The sequence below is a fragment of the Dryobates pubescens genome, chromosome 7, assembly GCF_014839835.1.
Source record: "Dryobates pubescens isolate bDryPub1 chromosome 7, bDryPub1.pri, whole genome shotgun sequence".
Lineage (NCBI taxonomy): Eukaryota > Metazoa > Chordata > Aves > Piciformes > Picidae > Dryobates > Dryobates pubescens.
In genome coordinates, this window is record NC_071618.1 from 44896995 (window position 1) to 44915905 (window position 18911).

The 18911-nt window shown below is 48.8% G+C and overlaps 1 protein-coding gene across 1 annotated transcript; it reads right to left on the reverse strand.

The window, feature by feature from the left end:
- Nucleotides 1-1062: 1062 nt before the first annotated feature.
- Nucleotides 1063-16274, reverse strand: LOC104307603 (serine/threonine-protein kinase Nek3). Its single transcript, XM_054162923.1, is given in 13 exon segments — nucleotides 1063-1299; nucleotides 2377-2503; nucleotides 3132-3266; nucleotides 4598-4720; nucleotides 5319-5413; nucleotides 6718-6977; nucleotides 9228-9282; nucleotides 10493-10579; nucleotides 10710-10777; nucleotides 12101-12184; nucleotides 13383-13480; nucleotides 14597-14690; nucleotides 16158-16274. Coding segments are annotated over 13 exon segments (1404 nt in total). The 3' UTR covers nucleotides 1063-1238.
- Nucleotides 16275-18911: the final 2637 nt, after the last annotated feature.

The window sequence follows — 18911 nt, forward strand, 5'->3', positions numbered from 1 at the left end:
TTCCACCTCTTTCATGACTCTCTACCCCCAGTCACATGTCTGAAGCCAGTGCTTTTGTTTGGTATCTTTTGTACTCTCAGGACTTTCTCCCAGACCCTGGAGCGTATTTTCATTCTGCTGTCCCCCACTGTGGGGCAGCATTCTCTTAGGTGGGATTTGAGTTGTGGTTCTGGAGATTCCACTACCTACCCTCATTCCTTTAGGTTACCCACATGGTTTTGCTAGCTCACTTTTCAGTTAAGTCACTTGTCTGTGGTCTTCATATTGCCTGTTTCACAGCATCAGAAACACTCAGGCTGGAAAAGGCCCTCAGGATCACCCAGTCCAACCCAGAACCCTACTCTGCAAGGTTCACCCCTAAACCATAGCCCCAAGCACCACATCCAAACCACCTTTAAACACCTCCAGGGCTGGTGACTCCACCACCTCCCTGGGCAGCAGGTTCCAATGTCTGACCACTCTTGCTGGGAAAAGTCTTTTCCTAATGCCCAGTCTAAGCCTACCCAGGCACAGCTTGAGGTTGTTCCCTCTTGTTCTGTCACTAATTATCTGTGAGAAGAGATCAGCACCAGCCTCTCCACAACATCTTTTCAGGGAGTTATCAGGAGGAATGAGGTCTCCCCTCAGCCCCCTCTTTCCAAACTAACCATCCCCAGCTCCCTCAGTCACTCCTCATCAGATTTATCCTCCAGGCCCTTCCCCAGCTTCATTGCCCTGCTCTGCACTCACCCCAGCACCTCCACATCTCTCCTGTACTGAGGTGCCCCAAACTGGACACAACACTTGAGGTGTGGCCTCACCAGAGCTGAGTACAAGGGGACACTCACCTCCCTGCTCCTGCTGGACACAGCATTTCTGATCCAAGCCAGGATGCCATTGGCTTTCTTGGCCACCTGGGCACACTGCTGGCTCATATTCAGTTGCTTGTCAATGAGAACCCCCAGGTCCCTTTCTGCCAGGCACCTTTCCAGGCACACTGCCCCAGGCCTGTAGCATTGCTTGGGTTTGTTGTGACTCAAGTGCAGGACCTGGCCTTTGGCCATGCTCTTTCAGAGTGTGTGTTCTGTTCTGGAGACACAAGGCATGTCTTCTCCTTTATTCCTTTGTTACTCATTAACACAGCAGCATAGTCTTGCTGGGGTTTATGGTACTTCTTTCCAAAGACAGCAATTAATCCTCTACCTACTCCTCCATTTCAAGCCCAATTCCAGTTGTTGTAGGTAGATTGCAAATTTCAGTCACTGCTTCAGTGCTGTTTTCAGTTCTGACACCCAGTCTGGGTCATCTTCCTCGAAGTCCCTAAAAAGAAATGTCAAGATATCATTTTACAAAGCAGAACACAACTTTGTAAGTATTTCCCCCCTCCATGCTGCCCTACAGCTGGGAGGAATTATCTTAAAAACACCAGCACAGTTATTTCCTGGCCCATTAAGGAACCAGCAGATGATCTCTTGAATTTCCCCAAATAGGTGTTATCAGAAGCAAACCCAGATGCATGTCCTAAGAGGGTGCAACCACGGTGGCATTACCAGCTTGCAGCTGACCTGCAGTACTATGTCTCCAAGTGCCACAGAAATAAGCACTGATCCTGAGAATCCAAGAAGCTCCCCCCAAAGCATCCACACATTTCCAAAACACACTATTTCTGCTCAGAATGTGCTGGTGAGCACCCTGCTCTTTCAAAACCAGGGTGGGGAACTAACACAAATGGAAGATAGAGGTTAAACAGTTTCTACAAGTCTGTCTCAGTAAGGAGGAACCAAACTGAGTTTACTGCACTAGGCATGAAGGTGTCCAGAGAAGGGCAACGAGGCTGGGGAGGGGTCTGGAGCACAGCCCTGTGAGGAGAGGCTGAGGGAGCTGGGGTTGCTTAGCCTGGAGAAGAGGAGGCTCAGGGCAGACCTTCTTGCTCTCTCCAACTCCCTGAAGGGAGGTTGTAGACAGGGAGAGGTTGGTCTCTTCTCCCAGGCAACCAGCACCAGAACAAGAGGACACAGTCTCAAGCTGTGCCAAGGGAGGTTTAGGCTGGAGGTGAGGAAGTTCTTCCCAGCAAGAGAGATTGGCCATTGGGATGTGCTGCCCAGGGAGGTGGTGGAGTCCCCATCCCTGGAGGTGTTTAGGAAGAGCCTGGCTGAGGCCCTTGGTGCCATGGTTTAGTTGATTAGATGGTGTTGGGTGATAGGTTGGACTCGGTGATCTCAAAGGTCTTTTCCAACCTGGTTAACTCTGTTCTAATTCTATTCTAAATGCTCCTAAACTTTAATGTTATATGAGAGGGATGAATTTAGATGCTGAGAAAAATCCTGGTTTTTTGTCCAGAGGGCTCTCTTGTTTGGGAAAAGCAAAGAGACAAGCAAGCCTGTCAGCTGGACATACGTGTCATCTTCGTCAGACCGAGGCTCCAGTCTCCCAGAGTCTGTGGCAACAGCTTCATGGTCACCATCTATGTCATCAGGTGCTTCAGGGTCCTCACAAAGTGGACCTCTAAACACATTTTCAGAAGCTTGGAAAGCAGAAAAACCAAAATGTCACCACAGCATTTTAATCCTAGAAACTGAATGCTGGAGAATACAAATGCCACAGAGTCCTTCCAGTCTGCCCCCACTCCTTAGCAGGCTGCAGCACAAGATGCTACTTAAGTGAGACTAATAACACAACTCCAGGGCCAAACAACTACTTATGGCAGTGGCTGTGCCTATCTGTAAAATGCAGTGATTTTAGCTGTGCCACCTTACCATCCTGTCTTCAGAACAGGGCACTGCTGGTTTAGTGAAGGTGGATTTAGCTGCTGGGGCTGCAGCCCATTTGCTGCACCTCCTGAACACAGGAAACTGCTGAGCAAGACGGAGTCTGGATGGCTCTGCAGTCGCTGCATTTTTGTCACAACCTTGCTCACTGAGCTGCAGCTGAGAGCTCATCATAAAGAAATGTAGTGGAGTGAATTCTAAGCATGGCCTCTTGTAATCTCTGTTTCATTTGATAAACTTGAAAACCCCCAAACCAGTCTGCTGTGACATGAATTCAAGTGTACAGTGTCTGTCCACAGGGGATATGCATGTAAAACATCCAGTCAGCCTCTTTATCCACAGATCTGTTGGCAAAACAGCCTTGCCCAGGAGCTGGAGACTCACCTGGTCTGTAAATGGTGTATGTCTGAAATGCCAGGCTGACCTCTGCATTGCTGAGAATGCTCATCACGCTCTGAGGAGCCTCCTTGTTCCAGTGCTTGCGTGGCTTGTTTCCCCTGCAGCTTATCACACAGCCACCTAGGTATCAGGGCGTGAATAAATGCTGCTTAGGCAAAACTGCACCAGCAGATTTGAAAGACCACATTCAAGACAGAAATACAGAAAGAATCCAGTCTAGATGTCTCCACCTGCACTGCTGACCTGTCAATATGCAGAGGCTGACACTACCTGCATTGAGAAGAAAGGAAATTGCAGTGGGGCCTCCTGCTGTCAGGGAGCCAACACCAACTGGCTGAGGGGTGTGAGGAGTCAGACTCTCTGCAAGCTTAATTGGTGGCTCCACACATCTCACAAAATGGAGCCCAGGGCCTTTTTCATGCCTTTTAATAGCACCTAAACATATGCATTCTTCTGTCCTCTGTCCTTGTCCTCCATGTGATGATCATGCAATGCACCCACCACAGCCTGGGCATTTTATCTTGATGATTTATTTCAGCAGCATCTCCCCACATTTACTTGGCATATATATACCCATGACCACATCAAATAACTACTGCAACACCTGCATACAGTGAGGGGCATTTCGAAATGGGAACATTTTCCAGAAGCAAGCCTGTCTCAAGTGTTCCAGTTGACAGCTGTTGGAGTGGGAGAAGAATCCCTCCCTCCCATCATTAGTAGTTCTTGACATGGATTATCTGGATGTTGAATGACAGCGGAAGCAGAGCTGGGGATGTCACAGGCACCCAACTGTGTGTTGTACTTGAAAGGCAGCTGCATTCTGCAGCAAATGAACTCCTCAGTGTCCCTGTGACAAATGGTGCCTTCAGAGGATGGATGGTAGGATAATTTCTTAGAGATTATCATCATTTTGGGGTTTCTGATGCTGTCTGTGGCTGCAATGGCTTAGCACAAGGGCCAATCTCCCCCAGGCTTCTCGCTCCCCCTCCCGTCTCCTCTCTCCTTACCAGGAGACAAGAAAGGGAGGGGGGAAAAAAGCAGAGGGCAAGTTTTCAGTTGATTTACATAGAACATTTCACTCCTGTGCTACAAGGATGACACCAGTAGTATACAGAGAGAACAGAAGGGCAAGGGCAAGGCATTCCCATCCAAAGCCCCTAAGAGGCAAAACCGCAGCTGCCCGCTCGAGGACCGCAACACACAGCCATAAACTCCTGACTCTGACCGTGGGGAACGTGTGGTCCAAACCACTCCAGTGGCTTTTATCACTCTGGTGTGACAGTCCTCCTGCCATGCAAGGAGATTCTTGTCAGCACAATAGATTTCTTAAGTGTTTGCCAGGAAAACATTTTTAAACTGCTTTCAGTCAATTTTGAGCCCTCCCTGCCCAGCTTTGGCTTTCAGAGGGTGCAAAGGACAAATCAAACCCACCTTCACTTACACCTTACCTTTAGTCTCTTCAGATGTAAAACTGGAAGAAAGCAAAGGTGCATTTTCCAGGACATCCACTACAGTACTGGATAGCCTCTTTCCCCACTGTTTCCTCTGGGGAGGTGATGAATCAGCAGCTCCTGGGAGGACAGGAGAAGTTTCTATTGCAATCGCCACCACCAAAGGATGATAACCAGAACCTAACTGGAGTCTCTGCTCACGTGAACTAGCTTTAAGTGTGCAGCACTTTAGAATCATTAAATCAGAAAGGTTGGAAAAGACCTCAGAGATCATCAAGTCCAACCTATCACCCAACACCTCAGGACTAACTAAACCATGGCTCCAAGTGCCACATCCAGTCCCCTCCTGAACACCTCCAGGGATGGTGACTCCACCACCTCCCTGGGCAGCACATCCCAATGGCCAATAACTCTTTCTGGGAAGAACTTTCTCCTCACCCCCAGCCTAAACTTCCCCTGGTGCAGATTGAGACTGTAGTGATGTCTGATTCTGTGGGTAAAAGCCTGAACTCGGTTAAAAGGTCCCCCATAAATTTACTCTACAGTAAGTCTTTCAGTCTGGATGAGGCACTTGGTGCCATGGTTTAGTAGAATAGATGGTGCTGGGTGAGAGGTTGGACTTCATGATCTCAAAGGTCTTTTCCAACCTGGTTTATTTTGTATTCTGACCACTGGCATTCAGATATCACTACACAGATATCCAAACTGCAGAACTTACCTTCTTCATCAGATTTCTTTTGTTCCTTTGTGCTTTCACTCAAATCCTTAGCAGCAGTTTTCCTTTCTAAGGGGCTATGCTTGCTTTCATCTTTGCTTTGCTTGAAAACAATAAAGACTGTATTAATCACTGCCCTTGTTGTCTTGAGCAAGAAAAAGCAGGAATATTAACATGGCATTCATCACACCAGTTGTGCAGAAAGATCTGAAGACTAAACCACTGACCCCATGAAGCCAATTGCAACTGCACTGTAACCCTCCTTGCACTGTGTGCCCCTGTTTCACAGACCAGCTCAGTGTTTGAAGCTAAGCACACACCTGGGTACTTCATGCAGTTTGTAGGTTTGATTTTTTCACACTTAGAAACAGTAACAATAGAAAGGCAAATGAACTGTAAGGGAAAACAAGATGTAACCAAATATTAAGCTTCTCAGACTGACAGGACTATGAAAAGAAAGAAGGTGGGGGAAAAACTCTATATAGAATGGAATGGAGTGGAATGGAGTGGAGTGGAATAGAAATTAACCAGGTTGGAAAAGATCTTTGAGATCATTGAGTCCAACCTATCACCCAACACCATCTGATCAACTCAACCATGGCACCAAGTGCCTCAGCCAGGCTCTTCCTAAACACCTCCAGGGATGGGGACTCCACCACCTCCCTGGGCAGCACATTCCCATGGCAAATTTCTTTCTGGGAAGAACTTCTTCCTAACATCCAGCTTAAACCTCCCCTGGCACAGCTTGAGACTGTGTCCTCTTGTTCTAGTGCTGGTTGCCTGGGAGAAGAGACCAACCCCCACCTGGCTCCAACCTCCCTTCAGGGAGTTGGAGAGAGCAAGAAGGTCTCCCCTGAGCCTCCTCTTCTGCAGGCTAAGCAACCCCAGCTCCCTCAGCCTCTCCTCACAGGGCTGTGCTCCAGACCCCTCCCCAGCTTTGTTGCCCTTCTCTGGACACCTTCCAGCACCTCAACATCTTTCCTAAACTGAGGGGTCCAGAACTGGACACAGGACTCAAGGTGTGGCCTGAGCAGTGCTGAGCACAGGGCAGAATGACCTCCCTGCTCCTGCTGGCCACACTGTTCCTGATGCAGGCCAGGATGCCATTGGCCTTCTTGGCCACCTGGGCACACTGCTGGCTCATGTTCAGCCTACTCTCAACCAGTATCTCCAGGTCCCTTTCTGCCTGGCTCCTCTCAGCCACTCTGACCCCAGCCTGTAGCACTGCCTGGGGCTGTTGTGGCCAATGTGGCATCATGCTGATAATCTACTTTCACAGCAATCCTTCTGAAAACTCAGTTTCCTGAGACATCTGCAACTGCATTTATGGCTTTCAGAGGAGGACTGACACAACACCACACTTCATATTGTGATATGCTTAATGACCACAAAACAAGCTGACCTAGCATTTAAAATGTGAATGCCACTGCTTAAATCCATGCTGCTCAATCTTTACTGTACCTCAGGAGGCAAACAGGTTTCTATCAGTCTGCTCAGGCAGCCTCTTGCAAGAATAGTGCTGGCTGAGGGGCGGCTCTTGGGGTTTCTCTTAAACATCTGCTTCACGAGGTAGTGAAGTTCATAGGAATAGTGAGATGGCAGTGGATTGTAGGATCCTTTGCATATCTTAAGGATCAGATGTTTCCAGCTGTTGGCTTGAAACTGCATCCAAAATAAGCAAGTGTTAGGGCATGGACATTAAGCATGAGGTAAAAAGAAGCTGGCAAGTCATTTAAGAGTGACTTTGAACAGTTATTTTATGTTTCATCACAATGCACAGTCTGTGTCTGTGTGTGCTCCCAATGAGCATATTGCTTTGGCTCCAAATTTAGAATCAGAGAATCAGTCAGGGTTGGAAGGAACCACAAGGATCATCTAGTTGCAACCCCCCTACCATGGGCAGGGACACCCCACACTAGATCAGGCTGCCCAGAGCCCCAACCACCTCCCTGGACAACCCATTCCAGGGCTTCACCACTCTCCTGGGGAAGAACTTCCTCCTCACCTCCAGCCTGAATCTCCCCACCTCCAGCTTCATTCCATTCCCCCTAGTCCTATCACTCCCTGAGATCCTGAGCAGTCCCTCCCCAGCCTTCTTGTAGCCCCCTTCAGATCCTGGAAGGCCAATTTGGTGGTTTCAGAGCTCCAGTTCAGAGGTGTGGAGTAATGACCCTGAGTGAACTCATCAGTAACTTCCTTTTACCTTTGCAGGGTTCTTTACACAGGCATCTATTCATGTTAACCATGACAGACAGTTTGCTGAGAATGAACACAGCATGGTCTGCATAAGAGCTTTGACTGCAGTGGGATTTCAGTGGCCACTGCCAACAATAACCTGTACAACTGCAAACCAAGAGGGAGCTACTCTTGTAAATTGAGGATTGTTCATATTTTGTTTGTACAGGAATACAGCATTGGACATTTTTTATCCTCTTAGTGCCCTTCATATGCTTGAGAACAGAATCAAACTGCCTGAGTGATCCTGCAAGCAAGGGAAGATGCAGGCTTCTATCAAAAACCCCAAATCATCCAAAGCAGCTCCTCAAAGCACAAGTGTCCTCTCACAAATCTGCATGAAATGGCTGAAGTTGTTACTTCCCTTAGCTGACTGCTGAGCAGTCTTCCTCTGGGAATTACTCCTTCCAAGTGCAAATCATTGGACAACTGCAGTATCAGCAAGGACAGTTCTAACCATGGGTGGCAACAGCCTGAGCAAAAACAGCTGAGAACTTCCATCTCCATGGGGAAAGTTTTCTTCCTGTCCACCCCACTGGCTGGGCTGCAGAGTGCCAAGCATCCACAGCATGCACCTCTGAGAGGTTATGCAAGAATGTACATGACCACCACGGGAGAAGAGCTACATAACATGGCACTGCTGCTAGAGAGGGAAGGGTACTCCCCTGCTTGGTGTCTCAGCTCTAAGCACTGACCTGAATGGCTGTGACAGTACCAAAGCCTTGCCACAGCCCCACTTAGGCTAACACACACCTCTGCAGAGTCTCCTCTGTCACCCAGTCACACACAGTATAAATGCCTCAACTCTTGCACTGCTGGCACTTGCAGCTGGAGAGAAGCTTTTGCTGATATGCAGGATTTCAAGGTACAGCATTAGCTCCATGAAAATAAACTCTTGCTTATAAAAAGCTAAGACAAAAGGACCTTAAATAAGGACAGCCTGCTTTTCTTGCAGAACAAACACACCCTCTTGTGTTAGCTGTTTGAGGAAGTTGGCACCTTCCAGAGTTAGCCAGTGAGAAGCAGAGCACCAAAGGTGTAAACCACAGTGTTCCAGAAATAAGAGAGACAGAACCATCCACCAAGGTTCCCAATACAGGGCTGGTTCTTGAGCTTTGAAGAATAAGCAAACAGGTGGGCCACAGATGCAAGGTACAAACCTGCTTATTTTGCTGTACTTGCATATGGTACATGCTCTTCAGCAAAGAGGTTTTGCCTACATCTTCAGTGATCATCCTGACTTTGCAAAATGTTCATTCAGACATCCCTGCAGGTACCTGGAACCAGACTGCTACCTGCTGAAGTCCTTAGTAAGCTCCTGGGTGGTTTGAGCCTTAACTGGGGCTTAAGAGCTCAGCAGCTCCAAATCACCTCACTGATACTGAGGAAAATGAACCATGAAAGGAAAAAGGTTGTGGTTTGGTTTGGTTTTAATTCTAACAACTTAGAAAACTGTTACACAGAATGGCCCAATATGCACAAGAGCTGCTGAAAAAACAGAAGGCATGTGATGGTGAAGGGGTGGGAAGAGTGGAGCAATGCTTCCCTCTTCCAGAAGCAGCAGCAAAGACATCAGTCAAATAACTAATTGGCTGTGGGTCTTTCAAAGTGTAACTAACTGCTAATTCAATACAAGGACTTCCAAAACACCTCTCATAGCAATCAAGCTATACTTACTGGATGCTTAAGAGTGCACAGCTCATACAGGATACATCCCAGAGACCATATATCACTGCAGGTATAGAGAAAGATGAGACACTTTGAGCCAAAACCTTACAATTTGACATCCTGCCAAGAAAAAGTGGAATTCATGATGTGTACAGAACTGAACTTAGAAACAAATGTACATAGCCATGCAAGACAAGTCTCCTTCTCTGGAGACTTTCAAGACCCCTCTAGATGCATTCCTGTGTGACCTGTGCTAGATTCTGTGGTCCTGCTCTGGCAGGGGGGTGGACTCAATGATCTCCAGAGGTCCCTTCCAACCCCTGACATCCTGTGAGCCTGTGAAATACACGTTTAACTTCTTCAGTGGAAATGATCTCGCTTCTTTTAACCCACTCTGATGTAAAACAGGATGACAGCCATAGAGTTGGAGTTGGCTTTTTATTTCCAGAATGTCTCCTAAGGAATTAGCTGAAACATTTATCCTTCCACACTTCCAAGCCTTTGTATTTCACAGCCTTTAACATAAGATGGCAGACACAGAATCCTAATTCTGAGAGCTGGAATTCTGGTCTTGCCAGTAAGAACGATCCTACTGAGACAAAACCCCATAACCTTCTGCTCCAAGGGAGTACTACCACCTGCACAAGAAGCAACTGATGCCCTTCCCAGAAGAGGAGCCAAAAAAAACTGAAGCAGGAGAAGGTTTCTTCCCTTCTATGGAAAAAGTGTCACTTGACACAGGTATAAATAGAGTCACAAAACAGACCGAGTGGAGGCAATACGAAACAGCTTAGCATTTTAGGGCAGAGCTCTAAACACCATACTGTCAAGATGCTCTCAGAAGTTCTTGCATAACAACCAGAAAAACTGGGGTTTGTAAATTCCAGTCATGAGTTCTGTAGCCATTATCCCTACATTATCTGCCAAGAGCTGAAAAAGTAAGAGCAGACAAAAGCCACAAACACACACATATGCATGTGCATGCACACACACCTCTCTGTGTGCTTCTATGTACATATTTACTCTCCCAAATGCAGAGAGAGGTCTGCACACTAGTTTTGAAACTTCAAGACTGAAGATATTGTGCACTGAGTGAGCTAAGTGGAGAGGAATCTAGACCTTTCCATCCAAAGCAAACTGTAATTAACTCTTTCTAACTATTCTCAGCTCAGTACCTTCTCCAAATCAAACCATGGATAAGCCACACCCCCAGACTGAGATGGCAATAAAAAGGCACCCAACTGTCAGGCAGCACTTGTGACTGCAGGAGGTACCTTTTGTTGCTGTATGGCATGCTCTCCCAGATCTCTGGCGGTACGTAGTAAGGAGTCCCCACGTAGGTGCACGCGTAGGATGCCGGACTAGTGAAACGACAAAGAAACACTGCCAGGTGAAAAGCAATTAGGCACCAGATCTACTGATCTACTGTACTACTGATCAGTGGTGAAACACAACTCCACACCACTGAGACCAGTGTAGGCATCCACATACTGTGCCAGAAGGCGTGCAGATCCAAAGTCTCCCAGTTTGACTTTCCCATTTTGAGTGAGGAAGACGTTCTGCATTGCGAGAGAGAGAGTTACATACTGCAGCATTCCTCAAGGAAACTCTTCTGTAGCAGGCACACAGAAAAACCACAGAGACAAGGACTTCTGGTGCTTTATCTGTTTCCTTTTATTTGCTTATCCTAATACTTCTACCAAAAAAGTTAAGAACTATGTTGTGTTTAAATGGAGATGGAAAGGTTCTATGAGCCTTAAACCCCAGCATCAGTAGCTGAGAAAGAATCAGAGCAGAGAAAATGCTTGAATCCCTGTGCTGTACTCAAATGCTAAGGTCACACTTTCCACTGAATTTTGTATCTGTCCTTCTGCCAGGAAGAATGGAAAGGAAAAAAAGGGAAGGGAGCAAAAAAAAAAGGGAAGGGAGCAAAAGGGAAGGGAAGGGAGCAAAAGGGAAGGGAAGGGAGCAAAAGGGAAGGGAAGGGAGCAAAAGGGAAGGGAAGGGAGCAAAAGGGAAGGGAAGGGAGCAAAAGGGAAGGGAAGGGAGCAAAAGGGAAGGGAAGGGAGCAAAAGGGAAGGGAGCAAAAGGGAAGGGAGCAAAAGGGAAGGGAGCAAAAGGGAAGGGAGCAAAAGGGAAGGGAGCAAAAGGGAAGGGAGCAAAAGGGAAGGGAGCAAAAGGGAAGGGAGCAAAAGGGAAGGGAGCAAAAGGGAAGGGAGCAAAAGGGAAGGGAGCAAAAGGGAAGGGAGCAAAAGGGAAGGGAGCAAAAGGGAAGGGAGCAAAAGGGAAGGGAGCAAAAGGGAAGGGAGCAAAAGGGAAGGGAGCAAAAGGGAAGGGAGCAAAAGGGAAGGGAGCAAAAGGGAAGGGAGCAAAAGGGAAGGGAGCAAAAGGGAAGGGAGCAAAAGGGAAGGGAGCAAAAGGGAAGGGAGCAAAAGGGAAGGGAGCAAAAGGGAAGGGAGCAAAAGGGAAGGGAGCAAAAGGGAAGGGAGCAAAAGGGAAGGGAGCAAAAGGGAAGGGAGCAAAGGGAAAGGAGCAAAGGGAAAGGAGCAAAGGGAAAGGAGCAAAGGGAAAGGAGCAAAGGGAAAGGAGAAAAGGGAAAGGAGAAAAAGAAAGGCAAGGTATTTACAAAGGGCACACTCCATACACTCCATGAAGCCTCAGAAGCAATTAACACTATCAGCAGTGTGGATATGAGCTATACTTAATGTTTACACCCACAGACTTACATTGCCCCACAGGCTCAGCAATGTCATCTACCTAATAATCTCAAAGCTAAAGTTAAAACACAGCCTGTAGCAGTAACAGGCAATTATGAGAGAGGGAGTTAAACTTTTCCATGCAGAAGACAGTCTGTTAATGGCAACAAAGCTTGCTATGTTCACCTTGGATTTGATATCCCTGTGCAACACACGTTTATCATGAATGTGCTTCACACCCAGGCACATCTGCACAAACCAGTGAAGGATCTGAAAAGAGCAACTGAGAGTTATAGTAACAGCTCCATGCTGGATGGAATGAAGTCTTTACTAACAGATTTGTATTGAAATTGGAAAAAGATATATCATTTTAAGTGCTCAGAATATTTGGCAGTTAAAACTAACCCTGGCATAGTGGCCTCCAGTCAGCATGAAAGACTGGATGCTTTACAGCCAAGTGCATTCTAACACAGCAGAAGGAATGTTTGCTACCTGTGTCTACAAAGTATTAGTAATATATAATCATAGAATCAATAAGGTTGGAACAGACCTCACAGACCATCAAGTCCAACCTCTCACCCAACACCTCAGGACTAACTAAACCACAGCTCCAAGTGCCACATCCAATCCCCTCTTGAACACCTCCAGGGATGGGGACTCCACCACCTCCCTGGGCAGCACATTCCCATGGCCAACAACTATAGTGGAGCTAAGGAATCAGTATATGGCACTTCATAAGCATGCCAATTACAGCTTTGAAGTAAGTTAGCAGGAAAACCCCAAACAACCAAAAACCCAACAGAAAACCACACTGAGATAACACATTGTTTCTAAACCTACATGTGTTCTCTTTAGAAGTACAAAGCAAAGTTGGTAGAGATGCTTGGCCAGTCCAAATACTAGATTAAGCGAGGATCATGGTCTTGCAACCAAAATGGTGCTTCAAACTGTGGCAGGGAGTAGCTTGCAATCACCTCAATGAAACTTTGAACCTTCTTCTCAGTAATTTTATAGCCTCTGCCTCCTTAAATAATTAAACAATTAATTGCTACACAATATGCAGGCATTTAGACCCCCAGCTAGTTTCATTCATCATACCAGAGCGCTCTATTTACTCTTCATTTGCAGTACCACTTACTGTGCTTCCAGTTCTGCTGGCTGAAGTTTGTGTTGAACTCCTAACTAACTGCATAAATAGGAGCATGCAAACCTGACCTTATTGCTCCCCTTGCCTGCACACTCCACAGATGCAGACAGCAATTCTGTGTTCCTTTCAGTTCAGTTTTCATATTGTTCTTCAGGAAACCATCAAAGAAATAATGCTTCCTTTCTGTCTATAAATGACTTGGTTTCATGTGGGATACTCTAAGGTGCTGTAGTCCCCTGTAGTGTACCTCTCATTTGGTTTATGTGGTGTAGGGTGCTTCAGATTCCCAGGTCCTTGGTTCAAGACAATGTCTTTTCTTACCGTGCCTTCAGGGAATAACTTTCCTCTTTGGTGTTTAATCTTCTGCATTAGATCTCCACCATCACAATATTCCATCACTATATACAGATGCCCATCAGCTAAATTTTAGGGGATTGAGGAATAATTAGTAAGTGCATTAGCAGGGTAGGTATAGTTTTGTTACTATAACGCTCTGACTACTTGCTATGTATTCTGTATTGTATCACAGTATCACAGTATCAGTCAGGGTTGGAAGGAACCACAAGGATCATCTAGTTGCAACCCCCCTGCCATGGGCAGGGACACCCCACACTACATCAGCCTGGCCAGAGCCTCAGCCAGCCTGGGCTTAAACACCTCCAGGGACAGGGCCCCAACCACCTCCCTGGACAACCCATTCCAGGGCTTCACCACTCTCATGGGGAAGAACTTCCTCCTCACCTCCAGCCTGAATCTCCCCACCTCCAGCTTCATTCCATTCCCCCTAGTCCTATCACTACCTGAGATCCTGAGCAGTCCCTCCCCAGCCTTCTTGTAGCCCCCTTCAGATCCTGGAAGGCCACAATGAGGTCACCTGGGAGCCTTCTCTTCTGCAGACTGAACAGCCCCAACTCCTTCAGTCTGTCCTCACAGCAGAGCAGCTCCAGCCCTCTGCTCATCCTTGTGGCCCTTCTCTGGACTCCTTCCAGCACCTCCAGATCCCTCTTGGAATAGGGGCTCCAGAACTGGAGGCAGTACTCCAGGTGGGGTCTCAGCAGAGCTGAGCAGAGGGGGAGAATCCCCTCCCTTGCCCTGCTGGCCACACTTCTCTTGCTGCAGCCCAGGATCTGGTTGGCTTTCCGGGCTGCAAGTGCACACTGAGAGCTCCTGGTGAGCTTCTCCTCCCCCAGCACCTCCAAGGCTCTCTCCTCAGGGCTGCTTTCCAGCCAGTCCCTGCCCAGCCTGGATTTGTGCCTGGGGTTGCCTCGACCCAGGTGCAGGACCCTGCCCTTGGCCTTGTTGAACCTCATGAGGCTGGCTTGTGCCCACCTCTCCAGCCTGTCCAGGTCCCTCTGAATGGATCCCTTCCCTCCAGCTGTCTGCTGCACCACACAGCTTGGTGCCATCAGCAACCCTGCTGAGGCTGCACTCATTTTGTTTACAACATATTATAAACAAACACAAACAGTCATCTTGATCCTTCAGGAGTATGCAGTTTGACACAAAACAAAGTTACTCTCAGTATATATATTTACCTTCAAAAGAGTCTTGATAGGCAACAATATTGGGGTGTTTCATTTTAGCCAGAAGAACTGCTTCCCTCCTGGAGTTCTCCACATCAGATGAAGACTGAAAGAGGAAGTAGTCTCATGTAAAAGCCACTCCAACACACTTGCACATGCACACATGATGCACCTGATTTTCCCCCAAAGGAAGTGTTTCTATGAGTTGCTCCTCACTTGTTTTAAAAAGTAATTAAGAAACTTGAATAAAAAGCCCCCACATCCTTTTGTGATCCATGGTTTGTTAACCAAAGACTTCTTTGGTTTGCTGGGGTTTTTTAGTTTTAGAGGACACTTTCCTACTTCAGTAATTCTTTCCATTTTAGTAATGCAGAACTATGTACAAAGCAGCACACACAGACCTTAGACTGGACATTAGGAGGCCTTTTTTCCCAGCAAGAGTGGTCAGGCACTGGAATGTGCTGCCCAGGGAGGTGGTGGAGCTGCCAGCCCTGGATGTGTTTAAAGGTGGTTTGGATGTGATGCTCGGGGCTATGGTTTAGGGGTGAAGCTCACAGAGCAGCATTATCAGTTGGACTTGGTGATCCTGAGGGTCTTTTCCAACCTGATTCTGTGACTTTGGGAGAGCTGGCAGTCTACACTACATGAGCACAGTATAAAGCCAAGTGCCCAGCTATTAACTAAGCTTCAGCCTCAGTCAAGCCTGTGCTATGCTTGTCAGCTAGGCACAGAGAAAGTACCACGAATGGCATCACCAGCAATAGTATGAGGCTAATTTCCACACCTGCCTTTCAGGGAAACCAGTGGGAATCCAGCCAAGGGCATCAGGGGAAGAGTGGTTTGATTCTGAGTGTTTTCCTATGTGCCAGGCTTCCCAAAATCTAACCACACACCTTCTGAAACAGGTCAGATTTTGCTACTTGTTATCAACATCACCTTAGACATAGCTATAGAGAAGCCATACCATGCAGCTGTCTATTCACAAAGCTCTCTGCAAGTGCTCAGCATTTCAAAAGCACAGAATCATAGAATCATTAAGGTTGGAAAAGGCCTTCAAGATCATTGAGTTCAGCTGTACCCAAACCACGATGGCCACTAAACTACCTCCTGAAGCACCACATCTGCACGCTTCTTCAACACCTCCAGGGATGTGGCTCCACCAGCCCCCTGGGCAGCCTGTTCCAACCCCTCACCACCCTTTCAGTAAAGACATTTTTCCTCATACTCAGTCTAAACCTCCTCTGGCACAACTCAAGCCCATTTCCTCTCATCCTATCACTAATTACTTGGAAGAAGAGACCAACACCAGCCTCACTACAGCATCCTTTCAGATAGTTGCAGTGAGCAAGCAGTAAAATCCCCTTAGCCTTCTCTTCTCCAGATTAAACAACCCCAGTTCTCTCAGCTGCTCTTCTTATGCCATGCCCTCCAAACCCCTCACCAGCTTCACTGCTCTTCTCTGGACACCCACCAGGACCTCAATGTTTTTCTTATGCTGTGGCATCCAGACCTGACCAAAGTGTATTATGATTAACAACAGCAGTGGGTGAGCTGATGTAGGTGTCATGCTTACCATGGGAAGTCTTATTTCCTTCATTGCATATTTCTGCTCACTGATTCTGTGCTGAACTAGGAGAGCTCTGCCAAAGGATCCCTCTCCCAGTACTTCCAACACTTTGTAATCTTCCATTCTTTAAGAGCCTAAGCCCAAGGCGTCACTTTAAGCACCCCCTTTCACAGGCTGCTCTTCTAAACTTCGTGATGAAGTGTTTAGAACAGTTGTTGTTAATCTGCAGGAGGGAAAAAACCACACCACAACATAAGAAGAACAGGTGATAAATGTGGATACCCACAACTGCTCAGCACTACCACAAACAGAATTCCAGCTGTTGCTCTGATTTCACCAAAAATGAGGCCTTCAGACAGTTCAGCTCAAAGCATCATACACTGTCTCTGCATCTTATATTTGTACTACTCAAGCTCTCTGGAGATGTACAGGATAGACCTACAGTTTAGCATCTTTTTGTTACTTGCCCTTCTTGAGGTGGTTTCATAACACTAAAGAATAGCATGGCATAGCATGGCATAGAGCAGGTTGGAAAAGATCTTTGAGATCAAGTCCAACCTATCACCCAACACCATCTAATCAATTCAACCATGGCACCAAGTACCTCGTCCAGCCTCCTCCTAGACACCTCCAGGGATGGTGACTCCACCACCTCCCTGGGCAGCACATCCCAATGGCCAATCTCTCTTGCTGGGAAGAACTTCTTCCTCACATCCAGCCTAAACCTCCCCTGGCACAGCTTGAGACTGTGTCCTCTTGTTCTGGTGCTGGGTGCCTGGGAGAAGAGACCAACCCCCACCTGGCTACAACCTCCCTTCAGGGAGTTGGAGAGAGCAAGAAGGTCTCCCCTGAGCCTCCTCTTCTGCAGGCTAAGCAACCCCAGCTCCCTCAGCCTCTCCTCACAGGGCTGTGCTCCAGACCCCTCCCCAGCTTTGTTGCCCTTCTCTGGACACCTTCCAGCACCTCAACATCTTTCCTAAACTGAGAGGCCCAGAACTGGACACAGGACTCAAGGTGTGGCCTGAGCAGTGCTGAGCACAGGGCAGAATGACCTCCCTGCTCCTGCTGGCCACACTGTTCCTGATGCAGGCCAGGATGCCCTTGGCCTTCTTGGCCACCTGGGCACACTGCAGGCTCATGTTCAGCCTACTAACAACCACTACCCCCAGGTCCCTCTCTGCCTGGCTGCTCTCAGCCACTCTGACCCCAGCCTGTAGCACTGCCTGGGGTTGCTGTGGCCAATGTGCAGAACCTGGCACTCAGATGTCAGTTTACCCAGAGACTGAAAAATAACCACTCCACAGGCCCCTAAGTGACGACAAGAGGCTGCTGTTTGTCGGGGGCAGGGGCACACTCGGTATGCGCTTCACGTGGATAGTTACCCCTGGCAGCTACGGCTCCCTAGTGCTGCCAGGATGCCCGGAGCCCCTCAAGCCTCGCCCGGCGCTACTCACCTCACAGGCCGCGCAGAATGACAATGCCGAGCGCCCGCCGGCGCCTGAGGAAGGGCCCTGGGGAGCGCCCCACGTTAGCTCCGGCCAGCGCCGCCAGCCCCTGCCCGCCCCACGTTAGCTGCGGCCAGGCCGGGCAGCGCCGCCAGCCCCTGCCCGCCCCACGTTAGCTCCAGGCAGCGCCGCCAGCCCCTGCCCGCCCCACGTTAGCTCCGGCCGGGCCGGGCAGCACCGCCAGCCCCTGCCCGCCCCACGTTAGCTCCAGCCGGGCCGGGTAGCACCGCCAGCCCCTGCCCGCCCCACGTTAGCTCCAGGCAGCGCCGCCAGCCCCTGCCCGCCCCACGTTAGCTCCAGCCGGGCCGGGTAGCACCGCCAGCCCCTGCCCGCCCCACGTTAGCTCCGGCCAGGCCGGGTAGCGCCGCCAGCCCCTGCCCGCCCCACGTTAGCTCCAGCCGGGCCGGGTAGCACCGCCAGCCCCTGCCCGCCCCACGTTAGCTCCAGCCGGGCCGGGTAGCGCCGCCAGCCCCTGCCCGCGGCGGTGGGCGGGGGCCGGGCAGGGGGCTGGCGCTGCCCGCGGCCAGGCGGGATGTCGCCCCGCCCGCTCCCCCGAGCGCGGTCCCAGTCCCGCCCAGGGCGGCCATGGGGCCGCGGCCCGTGGTGGTGTGTCGTGCCTGTGTGCCTCAGAGCAAGCCGAGGTGGCTTGTATTCGGCATTCATTAACAGCAGACAGCACCCTCCCACGTCTCGGTAGGAGGTCTGGCAATACCTCGAGGCTCTCGTAGAGACTACATCGCGCAGACCCAGGGTCCAAAGTACTCTCACATTTCACAATCGGTTTCTTTGCTGTGGTGAGAGACTGATTTGTGCCAGACCTTAGAACTAGTGACTGCGATAAAGGCTTTAGGCCAGAGGAATTGTACTAGAATTTGTTTCAATGTATTTTTCAATCTGTGGAAATAAATCCAGTAGGGGAAGCAAGTGCAAGTAAAACTCTTTAGCTACGCTGTTGCAAGAGGAATGCCTCAAGACAGACAGAACCAGCTAAAGCTGCTTCCAGAGTGTATTAGTCTTGAGCAGCCTGTTGGCAGAATGCTTTGTACCACTTTGTTTCGACGTCTGGCAAAACCGTTTGCACTTCATAGACTTCTAGGTTAAAGCACAAATATATCATGCTGAGCCTGAGCCTAGGCTGCCCTGGCTGCATGACAGATGCTCCAGCCTGCATATCAATCATGAGCTGCATCAGTTCAGTTTTCCGTAGCAGAGAACCAGAAGTGCCTGCCTAGACCGTGTCCCGAGACGTGTTCAG